We start from the raw sequence: 25,445 nt of genomic DNA on the forward strand, positions 1-25,445 counted from the left end.
TTACACTCTTGACGGTGTAACTTTCTGCTTACATTTAACCTTCGGTACTTCAAGTTGGTCGTACAGTCTGGCTTATACCCTCTAACTTAATAATACTCACTTAAGACTATAAAAATTTGATACTATACTTGCATTACCGATAAATCATAACACTAATATATACCTTAAAATTCACATTAATAATGCGTGAGGATATTTAAAGTATAAAATTACATTTACAGAAAGGTTACTCGTATTTGTTTGTTTAGTACAATGCGAAAATGTGGCTTTCTGCCTTGCTTATCTCCAAACAACTTAAATCAACTACATTAATTGGAAAATCATAATTAAATTCACCTCATCTTACAAATTATTATTTACAATAGCAATTAAAATGTTTTTCATAACAGGCTGGTACGAGATAAAATTTAAAAAAATATATATAAACACACATTTTAGTGAACGGCTCACAGCCTGCGACTACATATCTTTCGTGAGTGTGCTTTTACACGTACGTTTTTGCGGTCTTCAGTAATAATACCTATTCTTAACGCTATTTCAATGTATCTTAAATGCTGTTAAAACATATGGAATCTCATTTATTTCAACCGTATAAACATTTTGCTACAGCAAATTATGACTGTATTTACCATCTGTTGAGACTCTGCTTCGCATCTCACCAGTGTTATAGTTTCTTAATCTTGTTGATAAAGTTTACCAAATAAAATAGTGAATAAATTCCTCTCTGATATTTATTTTCAGTGGTGAAAAATTAGAACCTATTCTACTCATTTTTTTTTTAAATCTATCTTTGAATATAGTGTTACACATGAAAAGAAAGTGTGCTTCCCTAGTTTGCAGTCCTATGAGGACGCCATCCTAATAGCTTTCACAATCCTACTGAAAATTAAGAAGAAAAATAATGGCGTTGTGAAGTGTAACTAAAATTTAAAATTACAAGTTATCTTTTAATTTTTTTTTTCATTGTCAAAGAATAATGTATGGAATTTCTAAACATGGAAAGTTTACGCACTAAGTAAAATCTAATGTTACTGACGTACGCATGTCGGCTTGTAGTTGTATCTTACTAATCTTGAATGCAGTGTTGTGTTTTCACATCCATTCATGACGTGGTACATCTTGACAGAATATAGGCATTCCTAATTTTTCATTGCAGGCATGCTGGCTAATTTATTGTTTTCGTACACAATACAGCTGTTTTAAAGGTTATTTATATAACAAAAATCTTGCCAAAATTAAACAACAGTTTTCGTGTACATATATTGACTTCGTTGTTACCGAATAGTTTCATGTTGTAGGTGCTGCCGTGTTATGTCTAAACCCCTTGGGTTGACATTCAAAACGCAGTAATAGCATCGCGGCTATATAAACATGTATAGGTACTCTGACCTTCGACGAACTGCGCACAAATTCCTGACGTAGATGACGATGCATTCTTACGCCGGACATCGACGGGGCTCGGCCTCGTCGAAACAAACACTGACAGTCACCTCTTCACGCGACTCCTCGGTGATTACAAACAAGGCAATAACAGTTCCCACGATACAGCTGAATAATATGTCTGAACTCGAGACTATCGTTTTGATACAAATTATTTCCACCAGCTGTATACTGCATTTTCTTCACAATAAACTTTCGCATATTGGCGTGCCGAAACTTAGTTGTTTATAATAATAGGTGCCTTATACTCTCTTAACTGCGTTAGATTGTACCTGCCTACGACACGTTTCGTAACAGGATCTGCAAGTGTGTAACAATTTTCGTGGTTAACCTCAGTAATAACAAAAGGACCCGTAAATAATAAAAATAATTTGCGTGTTACAAATTCCCATTTACGGCTTATTACAGATGTTTTCCTTAGAACCCATTCTCCAACTTAAAATCCTTTTCTTTTTGACGCAGGCCTCTTCCTCTGTCTTGCCGCAGCTTCGGATGCTAATTTCTGTTGAACGAATTGCTGAACCTCCTCTTTAGTAGGTAAATCATCACATTCTGTGTTCGTTGCGTATTTCGGTAGGTAATCGGGGTTAATTGCTAGGCATTGCGGAAGTAGCTGCAGTTGTAGGTACCCAGACACGGCCGTTGGCTGTGTTGTGTACTGTAGGCTGGAAGCTGGCCGCAATCGGGTTAATTGGCTCATTTCTAGCAAAGTAACTGAGCTGCTGCTGTTGCTGCAGTGGTGTGGTGAACGGTGGAGGGAATGAAGTGGAAGGTGGTTTATTGACAGAGTTGTTTTCCGCTGAGTGCGTACTGCGCTGTCGGTCTTGCTCAGTAGGGGACTGACTTGGCAGTCGGTACTCTGCACGATAGGATCTCTGCTGCTCGGACGTCTGGAAATACTTGCGATGGTCATCGTATTCGTCTTCCGAGTAGGCGCGCCTCCTTCTGTCGGATTCCCTGTGTGTCCGTAGCTCCGGGGATGGTGAGCGTCTGTTGTTTCCCTTCTTGCTTTCAAATTGATCCCGTCGTTCGCCCTCATGGTCGCTGCTGTGATTCCTGTTGCTGTACCACCATGTTTTTTTCCTGTAAGGCATAGAACGTCTTTTCTGGTGTTTACCTTGATATTGTCCCTTAAAAAATTGTTTGTGATAGGGATTCTCATCTTGGTATTGCCAATTCATGTAGTTTACGGAAGCTCGCCTGTCATCCTTTGTTTTGACGTCCCGGTTCTGCCATGTATTGTGCATAGGCACATGCTTCTGATAAGCGTTACTGCGCTCTGTTTCCTCCCGTGACGTCTGACTGCGGTTGAGTCTCTCCAATTTATCAAACATCAACAGTTGTACTCTAAACTCCCCGACCTCACCATATGTTCTACCAGCTAGCTGGATTTGGTATTTTAGCGGGAGCTGAGTAAGCACCGTCGCTATAAATTCGTCATCAGACATAACCAAATCTAGATAACGAGTCCTCTCATACATACTAGAAATGTGGGCTTCTAATGACATGCCCTTCTTGGGGTCATATCGCTCAGTGTGTAATTGGGCCCTCAAGTTGCCTTGCGTCCTCAGACTCCAGTATTGTTGCCTGAACATGTCGATGAATTGCTGGTATGACGTGGTAGTTGTTTGTAACATTTCATACCAGTAGAACGCATTTCCTCTGAGCGCAGAGCCTAAACATTTAAGTTTTTCGGTGTCGTTAAGACCGAATGTACGGGCATATTCCTCAAATTTATTTAGGAATCGTATGGGGTTTTCTGTTGCCTTGCCCGTAAAGGTTGGCATAGATTCACTCCACTGCCTAGCTGGGTGGTGTAGTAGTGCAGCCTGATCGATGGTAAGACCGCCCACGGTAGCATTCAGCACGGGTCGCTCAGATGTTTGTGTAACTAGTGACTCTGCTGGTCCGTTAGCGCCCCTGTTGCTGTGTACTGGATTGTCACTCGGTTGTGTGGGTAATCTAGGGAACTGGTCTGTGTCTAATCCCTGAAACCGCCGCTCCAGCTCCTTCACTTGACTTTCCAGGTGTTGTTGAACACTGAACTGGTTATTCAATTGACTTTCGACGCGCTGGCACAGCTGTACCGTACGACAGTCAGCCGCCTTCTCTGCTACCTGCGTACACTCGTTACTCAGTGTATCGATCCGACTAGATAAGGTTGCGGTAGCCTCTTCTACTTGTTCGAGACGCAACTGTAACTGTTCAGTCTGTCCGTGCATTTCTTCCCTAAGTACAGTATGATTGCGAACACACTGATCCTGGATTCGTTGACGTTCTTCCCTGGCCGTAACTAGTAAAGCTGTTGTACTAGACTCCAGATCATTTATTCTAGAATGACCTTGTGCTACCTGTTCAGTTAACCGCTCTAGTGCTTCTTTCTGCTCTGACAAACGCATTTCAATACATTCCTGTATGTTATTTACGTTACCCTGCATTTGGTTTATCCTAGCTGAAAGCTCAGCCTGTCCCTGATCTATCTTAGCTGAAAGATCAACCTGTCCCTGATCTATCTTAGCTGAAAGATTATTCAGCGCTTGTAGTAATACTTCCATGTCAATGATGGTAGGTGCGGGTACAGATGCTGCACTAAAATTAGTGACAGTAGCAGGCTGAAAAGTAGCTACACTAGCTGCTACATTATCTGATGGCGCTAGACTATGCAAGCCGCCGGTTGTGATATCCATGTCATAAGTGGGTAACTCAACATTAGGTGGTGGTGTAGATGGAGGTATAGCCGGTTGTGTATCTGTTATGGGCCGCTTCACGCTCTCACTCTCTCCTGCGTGTGTGTCTAACAATTGGGCATGATTTTCAAGTGATCCTGACATACTTAATTCTTCCGAATTTGCGGTCAATGCATCGCTGTTGGATAACTGTGTTCCTATTTCTACATTCTTGTCAACATCAGTTGATCCTTCGGTTCGATTCCTTAAGCTATAAACAATGGGATTAAGACGTGGCATAGCTCAATAGTGTATGAAACAAACTAGGTAATCATAAAGACAAAATATATACAACAAAAAAACAATAATAATAATTATTATTATTGTGTCGTCTCACTACTCGTGTCCCACGGATGGGTTCCACTTCTTCTGTGACGCCTTATTTCATTAAATATTACCAGTTATTATCATTAACAACCATATCTAAGGTAAATTTATTAATAAGCCAGACGGTACAACCTTTAACTTATTAATGTCCTGGATTTACGTTGGACATGGCTTACTCAAGAGTCCTTAGGTTTGTGACATGGTATGTTTTAATAATAGTAATAAATAATATTTTTATTTTTCAATGTCCAGTTTTTTTTCTAGCTCAGGGAGAAAATTTTGAAACTACTTACTCAACCTCTGGGTGTGAGACGATTTATATTGTGATTATTATTGATAAAAAAAATAGTAATAACTTCAATTCATTTGCGTCAATAATACGTATGCTATTACCTTATAGTATATAAATTTAACTCTCATTCTAATGAAAAACAAATCATATCTGTACACTTACTTAAAATCCATCCAATCGTCATATATTGATCAAGCATTATTCACAAAAACAAATTAAATATACATGGCCTTCCAAAACCCTTTTCTTCTTTTTTTGAAGCCATTCTAGTCTCTCTTTTCCATAGAGGTACTTAGCTTATAACACAGCAACAACGATCAAAAAAAAATTAAATGCTGAGAGAAATAATACAAAGATAAAATAAATAAATGAAGTAATCACAAACTGCACAGATATGCAGTAACGACTGTGATGGTGACGTCACAACGGGTATTTTTAAATATACATACTGCAATGAATATTCCGAGACCCGAACATTGTCAAACAGTCCCTAAGCGGGTCTTATTAAAATTGGGTTTGTTTTAAACTAAGTGTAAGTAAGGTTTGTGTGTAGTCATGTCTTTTCCCGGTGGCATGCTTTTCCAAATGTTTGTAACGGTCATCGGCCAGAAGTGGGCAGGTGATCTGCCTTTAGGGCGCGCTAAGAGGTGCCCAGTCTGTTGCCGCTGCTACCCGAGTTAAGGATCTCTGCTCACCGGTCGTTTTCAACTTTGCAATTCTCTGATCCAAATCAATCTGTTCGCTTAAATTATATAAATCACTTTCACGTAACTTTAGGGCTTACATAATTATTATTTTTATTCATTACTGAAATGTCATGTCCTACGAACTCTAATTCTGTGAAGCAAACGCAGTGTCCTGGACCAAATCTTAAACTATTTGTGCCACTGGCTTTTTAACTGTGTAAAATGATGTGAAGGGAGAACAGACGTGTATAGTGAATAAATTCATGATATAGAAATGGTTGTTTCTTTTGAGAGCGTGACTACATACAACAACGTTAGGCAGACTGAGGTGTGCGGGCCACCTTGAAGAGTCTAATTAGTCTACCTTTTAGTATAAATATAATGTATCTACTGCTGAGAGTGGATGTAGTGTTTCATTTTAAATTTGGGATACGAGCCTTACTACACACGGGCGGCGTCACGGCCCTGACGCAGGTGTAGCCGGGTCCACATGCCCAGAAACATGTGGTGGCACGCTAGGCATATTATCACATCTGACATAACCTGAAACAACTTCCCGTGCAATAGTAAAGCATGATTTCAATTGTTTTAAAAATTAAAATAAATACTGAGTATCCAATATTTATACAAACATGTGTACAAAAGTAATTATTTAATTTAGTAAAATAATCTAGATTAATTTTAATTAATAATGAAAATCAATAAATATGCAAATGTTTATTCTAATTTTTTAATTTTTATTATTTATTAAATAATACCAATATAATTTATAATGAAAATATATTATACACACGGGAAAATGACCTCACAAACAATCTCGTGAAAACAGCCAGAGGACTACTAAACCTGCCACAGAAACTCCCTGCTAGTGACAGTGGAAGCTTACAAGCAACCTGACATCTTATACATACGGGAATATAACCTCACTTATATAAATACACTTGAAAATTTTATGAACACAAATTCTATCACTAATATTCACAATAAATAACTTTTTTAATGATATGTACCAGTATTCAATATCAACACTGAAGTATTATATTTAAAATTTAATATATTATTTTTATTTGTATGTAGCTTTTATTCATTCTGTTAAAATTTTGTTGTATGGTGCACACACATCGTAATAATTCACTCTCATCATTTTGACATAATTCACCTAAAGAAGTATAAATACATTAAAAAAACAGGCAACTAAATAAAATCAGGAGCAATTACGAATGATGAAAGGAGACTAGACACAGTAAAGTATCAAAGTACACACACAGGAGATTAAAAATATAAATTATTAAACATAACAGCAGGTCCGTGAACACTGAGGAGAAGAATCAAAGCTGTTACCAATTACCCAAAAGTCCCTCCACCTGTCCTAAACATAGCACAAGTATGACAAGTGCAAACTGAAAACCAGCATTGTAACAGAGTGGTTTCGAATTCTAATTGTAAGTTGGGTAGTTTAGTATCAAACAATAAAACCACAACCTGATACACAAGAAAATATGGTAACTTTCTTTGGGGGAAAAAGATGTAACTCATAAACACAAAGAATTAAATCATTATTAAGGTAGAGCTGCATGAGGATTTACTACATTACTACTATTATTTCTGATGGAACCTCATAGTTTCCTCCCTGTACGGGGTGGTCTAGAGATATGACTATTTATTATTCATAAAAGTTTAAATGCAAGAATTAATCTAAATAATTTAAAACTTAATTCAATAAAAATAAAAATATATTATAACAGAGAAAATGCTTTATAGAACATAACAGTCTTATATGTTTCAGTTTCACGAAAAATTACTTCAGATATCAACATTCATTACGTTATCGAAAACGAAACCAGTTGTGATTAAGGGAGTACCAGAACTATATTAGACATTGCTAAACTATTTGCTTAGAGAGACTTAAAACTAAATACTTAACTATGAAGTTACTATTGACGCGTCTTAGATAAAATTTTTAACTTACATGATCTAGAACTTCACTTATGTTCTAGGGCCTCCAGCCTCCTGTTCTCATTGTAGATTATATTTGCCATTTTACATCTGAACACTTATCATGTGAACTTAAACGGAATAGATACCTGGGTGACCGGTGTCTGCCCAGTAATCTAAAACTTCACATCATGAAAGCTAACTCATTTCCTCCCCTAGGAGAGAGCATAACAGTTACATCCCTGATTTGTTAGCACTTAAACAGACTCGTTACCAGGACGGACAGGAGCCCGCTCAGTGAGCCTAACAGACTTGCAAGTTACATTGTAGGTCGCAGACTAACAGACTCGTTACCAGGACGGGCAGGAGCCCGCCCAGTGAGCTTAACAGACTTGTAAAATACATTGTAGGTCGTAGACTAACAGACTCGTTACCAGGACGGACAGGAGCCCGCCCAGTGAGCCTAACAGGGTTGCAGACTAACAGACTCGTTACCAGGACGGGCAGGAGCCTGCCCAGAAAGCTATTATATAAATTATATCAGCAAACCTAACCATTGTACTGAACATGATGAAACAACTTAATAAATTTAATAAGTGAGGAAGGCATAAGCCTGGGTTGTTACAGTGTGTAGGAACGTGAGTGATTGATGCCAGGGTCTCCGCGCCAGAGGAAATGTCGAGGACTGGCTGGGCAAGGTCGAGGAAGGAATGTTCAGCTCTCTTCGTCGAAGGATGCAAGCAGCTATAAGGGACCATGAAAAGCGAACTCGCAGACGGTGGATTTTGCGACATCCTTCTCAGGTGAGTATGTTCCTTAGAACTTTAGTTGGACGTTGCTTATAGTTCTTGAGGCATCTGTATATTGTCGTGCTGGCTTTATTTCAGATCGTCCTGACCGTGTCCCAAATCATGTGGAGCTTGAAAGTTCACAATATCTTCAACCGACCAACAGAAGAAGAGAGACTCTCTGCAATGGCAGACTTTGAGACCTATAATTACGATGTAAGTTTTTACAGTGTTTCTGGTTTTTATTATTACTGTCTTAATGATCATCAGAATGAGGTAGTTAAATTATTTTATCATAAAAGAATTGCAATACACTAATTTCAGTATTATCATAACTACTAAAAAATATAAATATAATTTTAACTGCACTACTTTCTAACAATTTTTGTAATGTTTTACCTATTTTATTATTTTTATTTTGGTGTAAGATTCATAAAAATTTTTGGACATTATGTTTTGTGTACTTACCTATCATAAATTTCATTTCATGATAATTTAGCTTGAGTGTTTGCATTAATAATTATTCGGAGGTGTTTTTTTTAACTTTGATCAATACATTTTAATTTTGTAATTTCTCTTGTAATGGAAGCACAAACTAGTAATAATTAATGTTGTCTTTGATATCTACTATTGAGTAGTTAACTCAGTTTTAATTTCAGTATGCATGTTTGTATTGTAGGATGTGAAACTTGGTTTTGTTCTGAAACATTGGGGTGTACAAGCTCATGTTTTGAGCAGCTGAGCTGGATGCTGAACGGTTGCAGGAGCTGAATGAGTTGGCAGGCATGGTTAGAGGGAAGCTGCGGAAGCTACAGCGCATGGTGCTGTGTTCGCTAATCACTATTGATGTTCATGCAAGGGACATAATCACAGAACTTGTTAAGGAGAAAGTGCACAGAGAGTGAGTTCAACCTTTTGTAAACCTGTGGTTTTATCAAGCATTTGCTTTAGAAATGGCATAACTATTGTTTACTGAAGCATGTATTTTGGTAATGTGCGTTCATGGTTTAAATGGTTAAAAGTACTAACACTAATTTATTAGCTTATTAATAATAATGATATAAAATATTGCATCAATAAATCGATTAGAATATTTTTAATTTTTTTATGGAGATCTGCATTAAAGCTTAAGATTAAATGGAAAAAGAGGTAGATGAATTTACGGTCACATGCAAAAGGTGTTTGTTGTAATGAAAAGTGATGTGATTTTCTTGAAAAAGTGGTAGTATTAAGTGTATTAACTTTTTTTTAAATTTTGTTATTTTGTTTTACATTTCTGTTTGGTTACAATTCATTTAAAATTACTATACAAGTACCATGAGAGGCATATAAAATAGCAAGGTTATTTTCCATAAAACACAAAACATGTTTTTAGTTTTAACGAATATAGTATAGCTGACTGACTAAGCAGTTCCTGTGTGCTACCGACAGTAGAGTTATCACCAGTGCCTACTGACTCCCAGGAGTTGAGGAATAGATATCTTGGTTGGACTGGTGCAATGCTTTGGTTATCTGGGGTTTCAGAGCTGCTAATGCAGGCTGTTGTGTACAGCAGTGAATTCCTTGCCTTAAAATGCTTTTCTCACTGAGCAGGTGCCTATTACTGATATTCTTTCAAGCTAAAAAGAGATACCAATAATTTGTATCATCAAGCTTAAAGATAATACCTACTCTAACTCTTTTTATCACTTGGGGTCAGATTTACTTTTTCTTTACTTTCTTCCTTATTGATATTCCAGTCCTAAACTTTTTCATTCGCTCAATGATCTGATCACCAATGCTTATGTTACTGTGCATAAAAAACAAAAAAAGGTGGGTATTTCATAACAGATTAAAAATAGGAAGAGATTTTCTTCAGAACATATTGTTATGGGTGGGAAAACAAGTTTCGTAAGGTTAGCCCAATTCATTTTATACAGTTTTATTTGCTACTAATATTTACATTGCTAATTAAATCACCACACTTAATGTCTGTCCACAAATCACTAAGTATCTGTCCATTCCACAGTTCACACTCCTCACTGAAGCTAGGCTCAACAGTGGTTCGCCCCTTACCTCGCGCCTGTCCATACACAGTCTTGCACCACTCGGTCACACATGCACTGTTCCGTCGCTCTGCGTCGCGCCGCTCACATAGGGGAACCCTCCTTGCTGAACTTGCATGTCACTTTACATACCTTTTGGAACCCACTGCGAAGGCCAGCATTACCGCTTTTATACCCGTTAGCTATCTTTCTGGAACCGACAGTAGTTGTGATTTTTCGCGTCATCCTGGGCCGACCCGACGCTTGAAACAGCCAAAACAGCGGCGCTTATTCACGCCACTCCACGTGGTGGCCTCTGTAAGCCTGCAGGATTCTCAGGCCACTCAGTAATAAATAACAGCACAGAGGAAGGATGGCATGGGAGCAGGGGGGTGGCGAGGCCGGTCCGCACTAATTCCCGAAGGTATGCGCAGGTGACGTCAGTGGCCATGCAGGGTCGCTCGTGCGTCAAGCTCTTGCTTCCCCTTCCCTCCTCCCCTTCCCTCCAAACCAAACCCTAGCTGATACTTTTGTAAAGCATGCACAACTCAATGTCAGTTCGAGTGGCAAAGTAGAGCCACTGTAGATACTTTTGCACAGAAGATGAATGAAAATAAGTTCTTTTCATTTTTGGGGTAGATTGGAATGGACATCCTTGCACTGTGCATCAAGCACAAACTATATTTATTCTTATTGAATTTCTTTTTGTACTTTAACAATAACTCTATGAGACCTGTCCTACATCACCCAAGCAGTCACATCAAGTCTGGTTACCTTGAATTAGATTAAATGTTTACTTGCCCAGAGTTTTGATTGTCATAATTTACCGAAAAACAAATAACGCAATAACAGATGTCACATTTTTAAATGTGTTTCGAAAAATATTAACAACCAAGGAAAATATTATTTAGACTTATCGTGTTACTGTTCTTCCTTTAAAAACATATTGTAATAATTTATCAATAAAATATAGCTGATTTTATTGTTATAATTTAAGTTTTTTGCTCAAACAATTAAAATTATTTTAGTTTTCAACCATCATACTACAAAAAAAAATTAATGCTTACATCTTTTTGCTCTATCTAACTAGAGATATCTCTCACACACACATACACACACACGCTCTGAAAAAACAAACCTTAGCTCATGTGCATATGTAAACATATTTTATGTGTGTGTATGTATGCATACATCCACACCAGACATGTATTTGTGTGGCTGAATGTATGAATATGTGCATTCATTTGACATGTATATGCAAGTATATACATATTTGTTGAGATGTTTCTTGTTCTGTACATGTATTGTTCAGATTGCAGTTTGTAGTGGTTGGTTGTTGTGTGCAGTGATAGCTTCGAGTGGTTGAAGCAGCTGCGGTACTACTGGGACGAGGACAGCATGATGTGCTTCGCACACATGTCGAGTGCTCGCCACATGTATGGATACGAGTACTTGGGGGCGTCTCCTCGTCTGGTCATCACGCCTCTCACAGACAAGTGCTACCTCTGTCTCATGGGGGCTCTGCAGCTTGATCTAGGTCAGTGCTGGCTGCTTGTGTATTTGGCAAGCTAGTTTACATTTATTCATATTTACCGAAGAACAGCCGTACAACAAGAGGCTGGTGGGCTGTCTTCTGCCAGGTTTGGCGAGACTCCGCCGCACTCTGCTGTGCCGGCCATCATCCCCTCACTTCCACATGCCTCTTGAGCCCTGAGCTCCATCACCCACTCTGGGCAAGGGCAGTCATTGTGCAAGTAGCCCTGGCAAGATTGCACCCCTAATGCGGTAAAAAGGGGGAATATAGTTTTACCAATAAAAACCATATTTCCAAATTAATCAAGTGAATGTTAAAATATTGGGTATGAATAGAAAAAATTCTCCTAATCTTTCTCAGCAATTTAATAAAATTCTACCTCTAAAAAGGGTAGGTTTGGTTTTCATGAAGGAAAATTTATCTCCTAGAATCTACTAGAGTAGGTCATAAGAAAGTGTGCATGAATAATGTACGTAAATAATGTTCATAAAAATTTATCTGTGATATTTAAATTTTTCAAAGTTTGACTTTTTTAAGGGTTAGAATGGGATAAGTTTAGTTTGATAGAAGAAAAAAAAATTTCCAAAGTCAATCAAGCAAGAGATACGGAACTTAGCTACAATACCCGACATAGTAACATGGTGTTTTCTCAGTTTTTTTGAACTTTGATTACCAATTTGGTAGAAGTCATACCTCTGAAACAAATTATATAGGAGGTAAGAAACTCTGCGGAAACATGGTTGGTACAGGACTAGAAAACCGGGAAAACCGGCAAATGTCAGGGAAATTAAAATGGTCAGGGAATTCCGGGAAATGTCAGGGAAAATTATACGAATTCTGGAAATTTTAAAGTTGCTTATAATTCAAACAAAGCTTTGTTTTGATGCGCTCGTACCGCTACCGAACGACTCCGCTAAAAGGCTGCTGCTTAAGGCACACGGCAACTGCAACTTTATATTTACTTGGTCTACGATTGTCCGTTGCAATAGGCTGTTACAACCACCCAACATAACTTCTGGCCAATCCAGGCACTCGTTTGTTCACTAGCGAACCCGGCCTTCATTTTTTCGTGTTTTGATCCTTTTTAGTTTGCCCTTGAGACTTTGTGTTTTGTTCCGTTCCATGCAGTGAACTACAGAACAGGCATGGCATCGTTTATCTTTTGAAGGCTATTTTCACGTGGAATAAAGAAGCAATACCAATTCTCATTTTGAAAACTACCAAGCTGATACGAAAACACGTGGCTTTTGTGTGCGGTTATGTTTTTGCATTTTTTCTAACTATTTTTTTTAATTACTTTTTTTTCAACCGTTATAATCCGTGAGTTATGTTGCGTGACACTTACATTGTGTATAAAAAATATGCATAACTGAACATGTTTTTCCCCAGAATCGTTAGTTAACATTGTAAGAATGTAAGAGTATTGCATGTTGTAATGCTGCTATTGTAATTCTCTAAGTAGTCCCTTTATATTGCTAGGTGTGAATTTGTAATAGTTTTGTATTTGTGTAGTAATTTTTTTTAAGAATTCATAAACAATAATTTTTTAACCTAACCTGAAAATATTAATATGTACTTTTTATTTAGCTTAGAGATGTTGAAGAAAACTACTTTTAAGGAGAATTGGCTCAAGGCGTCACAGTTTCAGCATATCAAACCCTCTGCTAAAAACATAAATTCTGCGTACTGCACTTTGTGCTACAAAAGTATTCAACTCAGCAATATGGGCCGAAGAGCTCTCGCCAGGCATGTCGAAGGAAAAAAACACATTCGCAATTCTGCCGTCAAAATAACACAATAAAAAACCTTATTTTACTTCATGTTGAATTTTTTATATTACATTTAATCATATGTGCGTTAATATTAATGGTATGTACTTCATAAGAAAGTCAGGGAATTTTTCTGTTAAATTTCTGGAAAACAGGGAAAAGTCAGGGAATTCTAAGATTCTATTTCTGTAGCAACCATGGGAAATAACATGTTTGAAGATTAATATATTGAGATTAGTGTTGTGATGTATCTCTATGAGAGGAAGTGGACAAATAGAGAGTAGCCAAGATGGCCAGATGAAGCATGTGTTTTTGTCTTGAGTTGGTTCACCAATCCCTTCCAATCCAATATATAACATGGCGTTGCGGACTAATTGTTTAGTATATCGACGCTATAATGCGGTGGTATAAACAAGAAGAAAAAAATAAATGAAGATTTGGGAGGACGGTACGGTAATGACGACGGTGAAGTGAACATAACCCAAAAAAGAGATGGACGGGCTAAAACCACCGAGACCGTTTAGCTTTGATGGGGATCTGGCGGTTAATTGGAAACGGTGGAAACAACAGTTCCAGATCTACATGACAGCCACAGGGGGCGAGAGCAAGAGTGAAGAGGTAAAAATAGCCACTTTATTACATGTGGTTGGTGAAGAGGCGCAAGACCTATATTATACACTGGATGTATCCGAGAAAAACAGGAAGGAGTATAAAACAGTTTTGCAGAGTCTGGAATCATACTTTCTTCCAAAGACCAATCAGAGTGTTGAGCGGCACAAGTTTAATAATCGTGTACAACAGGAAAGTGAAACGTTTGACTCTTTTATAACTGCACTCCGGCGACTTAGTGCTAATTGTGGTTACGAAGGCCTACGAGATGACATGATAAGAGACCGAATCATGTGCGGAGTACGTGACACGCGTCTAAAAGACAGGTTATTAAGAGAACCAAATATGACCCTCGCAAAGGCGGTACAGATATGCAAAGCGGCAGAACAAACGCAGGAGTTATTGGAAGCTATAGACAAAAAGGAAGCGGTGCATGAAGTTTACACGAGCAGCTATGCAGAAGCAGGAAGACAGGACACCTCTACCAAGAGAGACGAACACCAGGGGAGGCTACATACACAAAGGAATACAGATGGATATAGGGCTGGACAGTACAACAACAAGCAACACCTGCCCAACAACATTCACCACTCCAAAGGCAATGGCTATCAGTGTGGACGTGGCAGGAAGCAGAGGTTTCCTACAAGTAAGGCAACCTTTGGACACAGATAGTATTATCCTAGCAGCGAAGGTATGTACTGAGGGCTGCGCGCACGTTCCCGGTGACTTTAAGGTGTTATGAATGGGCGCCACCACGTGTAAGGGCACGTGGACCCGGCTGAGTCTCGCTCTCAGGGCGTGACGTAGCCCAGGTGGGGACGAGTTACCAGCCCTTTCTACCCTATATAGATCCAGACCTGGCCCGCTTTAGGCGTCGGGCACGCCACACTCCTAGGCTAAGTAGGCTCACTCACCATGTGGTTAAATAAAGTACTCAGGTTTTACTTATACCCAGATTTAATTCCACGAACACGCCTCCCTCTACGCACTTTACACTTTAAACGGTTAAAAAGCCTGAGGCACAAACCGACTTAAGTGAATGCATGGTCCACCCACGTGGCCATGCGATAAAGTAGGCTTAGTACACGATGTATAAAAACTCGAACGAGATAATTAATTATTAATACGGTCCGCCGAGCGAGAGCTGCTCCGAGGATTGACGGACGAAAAGGTTTAAGAATAATTAAAGATGCAAAATTACTTGATCGGTGGTTTACAACGGTTGAGATCCCCGGGGTGCTGGCGCGTCTGCTCTCGGTCGGTGATTAAGATGAACTGGGCGAGAGCTGGCTCGTCTCGACTAACATGGCGCCCCCGCGCCAACACAATTCTGCGATTCCGTGCCCCGGCGAAAGTTAAGTAAATCATAGATTAACATTAAAAAATATATAAAAACTACTGGCAATTTACAGTACATTAATATTTACGTAGTTATTGAGAATTTATATAAAACATTCCTACCCTCGTCCAAGTCCGTGCCTATTCGGGTCCGCCCGGGCAACTTCTGTAGTTTTTTAAGTAACGTAATATTTAAATTAAAGAAATACATGAGTAAACTGCAACAAAACACTGGGGCAAAAAAATGAATGAAAAAGGGTTTACAATTCACATTAAAACTGAACACTTTAGGGGGTCGCCGCACTGCTTCTAAGCGCCCTCTTGCCGGGCTAGAAACACACACACACATGCACGCACGAGCGGGAGGTTTAAATAGAGGGTGGTGGTGGGAGGAGAGGGGTGGTGATGGCGTGAGGCACATCGGGCTTAGGGAGGGCGTAGCCCCGGCCGACGTCAGTACAATAAACATAACTATGTAGAGCAAGGGTGTCAGAGGTGTGGACTGCAACATACAAACTCTAGTTGTCCGGCGTTCAAGGAAATATGTAGAAAATGCAACAAACGGGGACACTTTGCACGAGTTTGTAGATCTAAATCTGTACATGAAATAAACAGACACGGGACTGATGCTCATTGTGTGAATGATCTGATGTTAGGGTGCATTACTACCAATCAGTCGGATGAGGTTACAGGTGAAAGACAAGGACAGTGTAATGTGCATGGTAAAGTAATGGATGTTCAATCTAGAGAGTGTAAAATTGGTGACATGGAAACTGAGTGGTTTTGTAAATTGAAAGTGTCACCTAATCATTATGTCAACTTTAAAGTAGATACAGGAGCAAAGGTTAATGTTTTACCTGAGGACACCTTTCTTACATTACAAAAGAGAAGTGATGCCTTGCTCACGTCAAATGTTAAACTCAAAAGTTATGCGGGTACTGAAATACCTGTGATAGGCAAGTGTTTCTTACATTGTCATACGCCACGAGGACAATCAGGGGTACTAGAGTTCCAGGTTACGAGAGTAAAAAATTCCGTACCTATAGTAGGGTTGACTGGCATCCAACAATTACAAATACTTCAAAGGGTGGAACTCGTAGGAGCTCACCAAGACCCACACATCACAAGTCTGCTTTCACAATATAAAAATTTATTTGAGGGTCTTGGAGAGATAAAAGTTCATCCACGTACCTTAGTGCTACGAGAGGGTAGTAAGGCACCAGCGGCCGTATTTCAGAGAATACCGTTCGCACTCCATGATAAGTTGAGGGAGGAGATTAATAGGATGATCAAACTTAAGGTAGTGGTGAAAGTAGAGGAGCCAACAGATTGGCTCAATCCTATAGTAATTGTAAGGAAGCCATCAGGGGACATACGGGTTTGTCTGGACCCACAGTCTTTAAATGCAGCAACTATGAGAGAACACTGCAGAATGCCAACATTTGAGGAAGTCACTGTAAAAATGAAAGGAGCCCAGTATTTCAGCACATTGGATGCAAATAGGGGTTTTTGGCAAATAGGCCTCACAGATGAAAGTTCAAAACTAACCACATTTGATTCTCCATCACATGAAAGACTTCGGTTTACACGCTTACCATATGGCTTGACCTGTGCTCCGGAAATTTTTTACAGTGTCTTCAGCCAATTGTTCAAAGATCTGGAAGGAGTACAGGTGTATGTAGATGATATTATAGTTTTTGGTGTTGATAGAGCGGAGCATGATCGAAGGTTGGAACAAGTTCTCAAACGAGCAAAACAAATGAATGTTACATTTAATTTAGAGAAGTGTAAGTTTGGACTTACGGAAGTCAGGTATATTGGGCACATATTTGGGAAAGACGGCATTAGGACAGATATGGATAAGGTGAGGGCCATCTTAGAATTCCCGGAACCTAAAAACGTGACAGAATTACAAAGGTTCTTGGGAATGGTCAACTATTGGGGAAAATTTGTACCCAATCTTTCGGAAAAAACAGATGCGTTACGTGGGTTGTGTCGAAAGAATGTTGTTTGGTCATGGAACGACCAACACCACACAACATTTGAACACTTAAAAACACTTTTGACCTCCACACCTATCCTACAGTATTTTGATCATGACGATGAGGTAGTGCTGTCAGTGGATGCGTCACAGAACGGCTTAGGAGCGGTTTTGATGCAATCTAAAGGCCCAGTAGCGTTCGCATCCAAATCACTATCTCCTGCGCAAAAGAATTACGCACAAATAGAAAAAGAGCTCCTTGCAATTGTGTATGGCTGTGAGCGATTTCATCAATACCTCTATGGCCGCAAAGTTTTAGTAGAGACGGACCACAAGCCGTTGGAGGCTATATTCAAAAAACCGCTCGAAAAATGTCCTCTAAGATTACAAAGAATGAGAATTAAATTGCAGAATTACAACTTAACGTTAAAATATGTGCCGGGTAAAGATCTCATAGTCGCGGATGCATTATCAAGGGCAGGAGATCCAGACGACAAACTAGAATTACACGAACAGGAAATAGCAGCTCATCAGGGCATGGTAGTGCATTTCATACAAGCAACTCAGGACATGTGGGAAAGACTACGGTTAGAAACCTTGAGAGATGAGACTTTGATCCCACTTAAAGGCATCATAATGAATGGATGGCCTAAAGAGAGAACACAGGTAGAAGCTAACATAAGACCCTTTTGGTCATACAAGGAAGATTTAACAGTACACGAGGGAGTTATTTTTAAAGGCAAACAGATAGTAGTTCCGCAGAGTATGAGACAGGATTTGTTAGACAGAGTCCATTATGGACACATGGGGATACAAAAGTGCAAATGGAGGGCCAGGGAGTGTATATTTTGGCCTGGAATGGCAAAGCAAATTGAAGATAGGGTAAGTAACTGTGCGACATGTAAGGAGGAACAGAACCTGAGTCCCAAGGAACCAATAGTTAGCAGAGAAATACCGAGTAGGCCTTGGCAAATAATAGCAGCAGACATTCTACATTTCAAGGGGAAGGACTATCTACTAGTAATTGATGCCTACTCAAAGTACCCTGAGTTCAGTCAGATAACGAGTCTCACATCAGGTCACGTAGTGGGGCACTGCGAAGCTATAATGGCGAGACATGGGATACCGGAGGTACTTTATAGCGACAATGGGCCACAGTTTTCTTCACAGGAGTTTAAGGGATTTGCACACAACTGGGACTTTACACATAAGACATCTAGTCCTATGTACCCCCAGTCCAATGGACTTGTGGAAAGCTATGTGCAATCAGTGAAAAATATGCTCAAAAAGGCAGTGAAGGACCGTAGAGATGTGATGCTGGCGCTCTTAGAATACAGAAACACACCGGTCAACAGTCACTTACAATCACCGGCTCAGAGGTTGTTTGGTAGACGACTAAGGGGGTTAATGCCACACTCAGCGGACATGCTTCGGCCACAGCAACAGCCAGACATACACCAGGACTTACTGGGCAAACAACAAAATCAGGAAAAATATTATAACAGGGGAACAAGGAAGCTAGAGCCACTGGCGGTAGGGACCAATGTAGGAGTTAGATGTGGTGATGCATGGAAAAGGGGCAATATTGTCAGAATTCTCGATAGACAGAGAATGGGTATGAAGTTGAAAGGAACCGGAGACATCTAATGGATAATTTTACGGGAAAACCTTTTGAAAGGATACGAGAGGAAATACCGCAAGCTCAGGAAGATCAACAATCAAATAATCAACCACACATGCAGGATGACATAGTTCAGAATAGACCAACACAGCCTCTTGAGGATAGTAACATAGTAGATTTTAAAGGGTTTGATGAGACAGAAGTTGGCCAAGGGCACGGTTATAGAGAATGGGTTTTTAAAAAGAACGTGAGGAAGGCATAGTAGAAAATACAGTAATGTCAAGGTCAGGAAGAGTAATAAAAACACCAGTGTACTTAAATGACTATGTACCTTAGAAGTTGTGATGTATGTCTAAGAAGGAAGTGGATCAGTGTATGTTCAGTGTATTTACAGGATTAATTGTAAATGTAAATACAAATAGATATGTTGTGATGTATGTCTATGAAGGAAGTGGATCAGTGTATGTTCAGTGTATTTACAGGATTAATTGTAAACACAAATAGATAAATTCTAATGAATGTAGGAACTGGAAAAAAGGGAGATGTTGTGATGTATCTCTATGAGAGGAAGTGGACAAATAGAGAGTAGCCAAGATGGCCAGATGAAGCATGTGTTTTTGTCTTGAGTTGGTTCACCAATCCCTTCCAATCCAATATATAACAATTAGCATTTTATTTTTTGAAATTCAACCATTTTGGTGTGTGAAAATGTGTTTGGTTAAATTTTATAAAATAAAATCTTACTGAAGCAAATAAAACAGGAGGTATGAAACTGAAGGGTAAAAAACTTCCATGAAGTGTAAGGTAGTGCCATTAATTTATTATTTGAAATTTCATCACTAAGGCAATATTCAAAGATAATCAAACTGATATTAAGATATTGGATTTCAATATTAACCCTTCTAAAACTAAAAACTTCTCTTCACCAATTTCAAAAATTCTACACCTCATAGCGTAAAAATGAGTAAGTTTAATTTTATGAAAAATTTATATATTTATCACTTTATTTACTAAAGAAAATGTTAGTGCTGAGTTTGCATAAAATTCTTAAATTATGTGTAGCACCCAGCACGTCTTTATATTTTTCAAAATTTGATTGCTGAGTGGGTGAATAGAGATTAGTTTGGTTTTATAATAAAATAATGAAAAAAAATCACACCTCTAAAGCCGATCAAGTTGTAGTTTAAATATTGAGTTTGGATATTGAATAATTAACATACAAAAACTACAACTTATCTGTACCATTTCCCAAAATCTTTTTTCCAGTGCTGGTTAAGGAGGTTAGTTTAGTAAAAAAAATCATTTCTATGTTTACCATTTTTACATTTCCATTGCATATAGGGTAAAAGAGGCGTGCGTTTCATTTTATTAAAAGGTAAGAAAGTATTTTGTTTTCCAATATAAATAAGTATTAACTGAAATTAATTAAAATTTTTTTTTTCATTTTTTTTCTTGTGGTAGTAAAAATGGGATTATTTGGTTAACATTGGCTAGAGGAGTTTCACCAAGTTTACAGAACATGAGTTTTTAAAAAAAATATTTGTAGGCATATTAATTTTCATCTAAAAAATCAAATATCTGAAAAACAAAATGGGTTTCAATCTGTATCTGTAAGATCAACACTAACAAATTTGGTAGCTATGTAAATGTTCTGTTTAGCAATATAACATCCAGAAGGCAAACTGATGCTTACTATTTTGATATGAGTTAAGCATTTGATACATGACAACACAACTGAATTGTTAAAAAAAATAATGTAGTTTAGGTTTCCACCAGTAGTACTTAGTCTGGTTCTCTAATTATCTCACAAATAGTTACTTTTCAGTCACATTTGCAAATGTATTATCTTCAAGCTTTTTTTTTATTACATCGGGTATTTTGCAAGGTGATAATCTGTCTCCACTTCTCTTAATAGTTTAATAAATGATATTAAATGACTGCTAAAATTATTGCTAAATAGCACAGATATTATGCATAATATATTAATTTATATAATTTTTTTATTAAATATTGTATTATCATTTCATATACATACAAACACACATATATAAGAAATTATTAACACAGTATTAAAAGTAATTGAAATTTTAATAAAAATTTTCTTAAATTAAATTAAATTAAAGTGTCTGTTTTATTCATCATTTTTCAACGTGCGCCTCAGGCACCTTACCTCCTCCTAGTAAGTATATAGTGAATGTGTTTGTCATTGGCTGACCAGACTTACACAGCTTATTTCCACGATGTGGTGTATGTGAAAATGTGCACATAATGATGAGCTGCTGTCCCGCAAGCGTGTCAGTGGCGAGAGTGTTACAGGCGGAGCGCCGGCCGGGCCCGCGGGCACCGGCAAGACGGAGACCACCAAGGACCTGGCCAAGTCCCTGGCCATCCAGTGCGTCGTGTTCAACTGCTCCGAGGGCCTCGACTACAAGATGATGGGTCGCTTCTTCGCGGGGCTCGCCCAGTCCGGAGCCTGGTGCTGCTTCGATGAGTTCAACCGCATCGACATTGAAGTGCTGTCTGTGATAGCTCAGCAGCTCATCACCATCAGGAATGCCAAGGTCGCCAATGTGGCTAGGTAACTGATGCCACTCATACTGGTGTTGATCAAGGTTGTTAGGATGGTAATTAGTTATTGTAGTTGAGCACAAATGCATGTGTAGAGCTTATGCTGGTATCTTGTGTACAAAATTTGGTGGGCACATCAAACAAATTGATTTAAATGCTGGTACCGCTGTCGAGTTTCAGTTTGAACCACATTGTTTGTTGATGCGACAACCCGTGGTAAATGTGCGAATTTTAAAAATAAAAAGTAGTAAAAGGATTATTTTGGCTGTATATTCCCTGTCAGCTTCTGTGTGGATCAATCACCGATTGCTTTACACTCGTACTTAAGTCACTTAATCATAGACTTACACTGTAAGTCTTACAGCAGCTAAGCACTGTTTTAGAAGATTAGAGCCGTTGCACGTCATAATTTAAAATAGGTCAAGTTATGTCGCAGCTATTCATAAATTGAATTATGTACTCGGATAATAAACTCAGAGAACTATTCAACTCGAAAATATCACACATGTACTGTCAAACAGTACTGAATTGTCTAAACCCATATAACTAACTTCAATTACCTATTTTGGAATGTTTATTGGACTGAGGATTGTCCTGCAATGTTCACTGGCTGCAATAAATGTGGCTGTTAACTTGTCCAGGTTGAGAATATCCACCAAATTGTGCAGTGTGTGGCAGATGAAAACATTATTTAATTGTTTTTGAGTCATGCTGTTTTTTTTAAATTGTTTTTAGTCTTCGTAGAGAACTAAAGCTTCATTCAGCTTCGCATGAAGAAACAGGCACCACAACCAAAAAATGCACTAACTTTTCAGCATTCTTAAACATAGCCCTAACTTCTGGAGAAATTTTTCATAATATATTACGAACATCACTGACACATGAAACACCATTCTTTTGTAGAAATTTTTTCACCGTAACTGAAAACTAGTGAAGTATTTTTCGCAAAACAATTTCAAGACCAGCTGTGTGTTAGAACCGTATCGTCGTCTGTGTTTCGTGATTGGTTGAGGCCTTATGTTTGAGTTTTTAGTTGCACACAAGTTGGAAGTCACATGTTTATGATGTTCTTTTGATGGTGATTTTGTTGATTTTGATAGTTTTTTTCTTGTTGATATTCTTGTTTATGTTTATGATGAGGTCAGTGATCTTAGTAGTGTTCTTGATGAAGAAGATGGTTGATAATGTTGATATTGATAATGGTAATGTTGATCGTTAATGATGCAAGTTACTTCTATTATTTATTTGTTTTAATTTAAAAAAAATACTGTTTTTAATTTTGCATTATTTTTTATGCTTTCTATAGACATGCAATGTGATCTATCTAAAATTATAATATAAATTATTATAATAAAACATTTTTTAGGAACACTTACATCAATGTTGATTTTCAATTTTAGGAAAATGCAAGGAATCAGGAAAAAAAGCAATAAAACTCACCTTTTTTTAGAGTTGGGCGACTAGCCGCTTTTCTTTTGAACTGTAATTTGAGGTAATAGAGACAGTATTATATTTTTTACTGAATTTTATTGTTTAAATGTTTGAGTTTGAATTTAATGGTGTGATTAGTTTAGATACTCATATTTATGTTACAAGAAGTTGAAACATGTTTTATGATCTGTTATACCTACTGGTGTGTGGTGGTTCGGCAGGTTCATGTTTGAGGGGCGTGAGATCAAGCTGGTCCACTCCTGTGCAGCGTTCATCACCATGAACCCAGGCTACGCTGGCAGGACAGAGCTGCCCGACAATCTGAAGGCCTTGTTTCGTCCAGTGTCGATGATGGTGCCTGATTATGGTAGGACGTGTGTCTTACTAGCACCAGTTCAGACATCTATGTGCACAATGTGGCTGTACTTGTAGTTCAATAGGCAGTCATCATAAACAAGGTGGTCAAGATTTATAACAATAACCAGTTTAGAAAAGTTGTTAAGACATTGGTGCCTCATAAATCATTTGCTTTATTTTTAGAGTTGAAAATTTCAAAATTACATGTTGGTTGTGCATTAAGTCAACTTAAAGATTCAGCAGCTTTTTTGTCAGGTGTCAGGTATACAGCCAGGGGGGAGGTAATTGTCCGGACCCTCCCTTCTGGAATATAAACAACAAACATGAGAAAACAGAAATAGAAAATAACAGCAATTTAGCTACATTAGGTTACAAAGATACCATTTTGTCAGACAAACTTACCCTGAACGTGATTAGAAGAAAAAAAAGCACATCGAAAAAACAATAGTCTATTACAGATTTTTTTCAATCAAAGTAGCCTGTATTGATTCGCGTACATAACAGCTGTACAGCAGAATGTACCCCTACTACACCTATGTACATGCATTTATGTTTACATATTTGCGAATTTTATTTGTGTAGGCCTAGATAATTTTTGCGTGTTTAAGATGTGTGAGTATTTTTGAGTGTTTTTTAATGCTTTAAAATGTCTATAAATTAACATTCTATCTTTCCTCAATTCTTGTTTACATTACATAATTCATATGCACATACCGACATACGTATACGACCATACGTATTTGTATAAACATACTCAAGACAAACACGTGGGCTAATAGGCCGCGATTTTTTCGCCTGAAGCATTTTACTTAAATGTACTCGACTGTACCTTATTTCTTATTCCAAACGGCCGGAAAGTCAACAGAAACTGCTGTGTGTGCACCAAACGTAAGTAAAATGAATGTCTATGTTAGTGATGGCCCGATATTCGATATTCGATATCGGAGATCGGTAATATCGGCACATTTTTCAATATCGGACATCGGTAAATACATGCAATATTTTGATAACCGATGTTTGCTCTCGCCAATAATACTTCTCACATAACCTTAACCGTAATTCCAAGCTTATTTTCCGCGGGCGTAATTTATCTTTCTTCACGTCACCATATTACCTAGTAATTCCAAGCATATTTTCCACTGAAACAATTTCAAGATTTCAAGCCTATTTCTTCTTTCTGATACTGCAATGCATCCCGACGGTACAATTCTTCCATGTGTACACAAATCCCAGTCATTAGTGCATATTTATTCGTTTCAGATATTCGCAAAATGTTTTCGCTTGATGAATTTTCGAAATTCACTATGTGTACATAAATTGAATACATAAACGAAAATAATTACGATATTTAATTTAATAAGTGGTGTAGCCGTAAGTAAACATGAAGAAGAATAAAGTTGCTGCTTGATATAACAGACATTTTCTTTCCGTGTCGTTTCATGGTCGCCAACTGCTGTTCTATACACAAACGTTACGTAAGTTTTACAAAAGCTAAAATATGAAACGTGTTTAAGTAGGGCAAGTTGCAGCAAAGGTATTATGTTGGCTATATTGAATGCATTGCCAACAACATATATAAAGATGTGTGGTTTTATAAACTCTGCAGTACATTTCAAAGTTGTATTGAAATTACTTTTCACGTATTTTGAACGTGTTTTCGCACCAATAAATAAAGTGATACACTTGAACAATGGTCACCAAACTTGCTACTTGAAGACCTTCCTTTCTAGCGTGTCGTTAACCGTGATGAAATTTTACAAAGGGTACAAAAGTTTGATGTTTTTCGGCGGTAGCCTACAACTCACGTAGTTTCGGTTCCCTATCACATTCGTGCAACTTCGGATTTCTCTCAAAAATTGAAATTAAAAAAAAATCGAAGGGTTAGGTTAGGTCAGTCACAACATGCTTGAACTTCTGATTTAGCGGTTGAAGTGGCGTTAATACCAAAACGCAAAAATTCGGAAATCTTGGGAAATTCTTGCAGGGAACCGAAACTATGTGAGTTGTAGGCTTCCCGTT

At 38.2% G+C, this 25,445-nt stretch overlaps 1 protein-coding gene across 4 annotated transcripts in view; it reads left to right on the forward strand.

Annotated features, from left to right (window-relative positions):
• Nucleotides 1-25,445, forward strand: part of LOC134531065 (dynein axonemal heavy chain 6) — a 491,808-nt gene that overhangs the window by 158,934 nt on the left and 307,429 nt on the right. For all 4 annotated transcript variants that reach the window (XM_063366586.1, XM_063366584.1, XM_063366585.1 and 1 more), the window contains 6 exons: nt 8,063-8,209; nt 8,294-8,410; nt 8,959-9,095; nt 11,565-11,755; nt 21,387-21,648; nt 23,291-23,436. In XM_063366586.1, coding sequence (XP_063222656.1) covers nt 8,063-8,209; nt 8,294-8,410; nt 8,959-9,095; nt 11,565-11,755; nt 21,387-21,648; nt 23,291-23,436 — 1,000 coding nt within the window. The remainder of the gene's footprint in view (nt 1-8,062; nt 8,210-8,293; nt 8,411-8,958; nt 9,096-11,564; nt 11,756-21,386; nt 21,649-23,290; nt 23,437-25,445) is intronic.

The sequence above is a fragment of the Bacillus rossius genome, chromosome 3, assembly GCF_032445375.1.
Source record: "Bacillus rossius redtenbacheri isolate Brsri chromosome 3, Brsri_v3, whole genome shotgun sequence".
NCBI lineage: Eukaryota > Metazoa > Arthropoda > Insecta > Phasmatodea > Bacillidae > Bacillus > Bacillus rossius.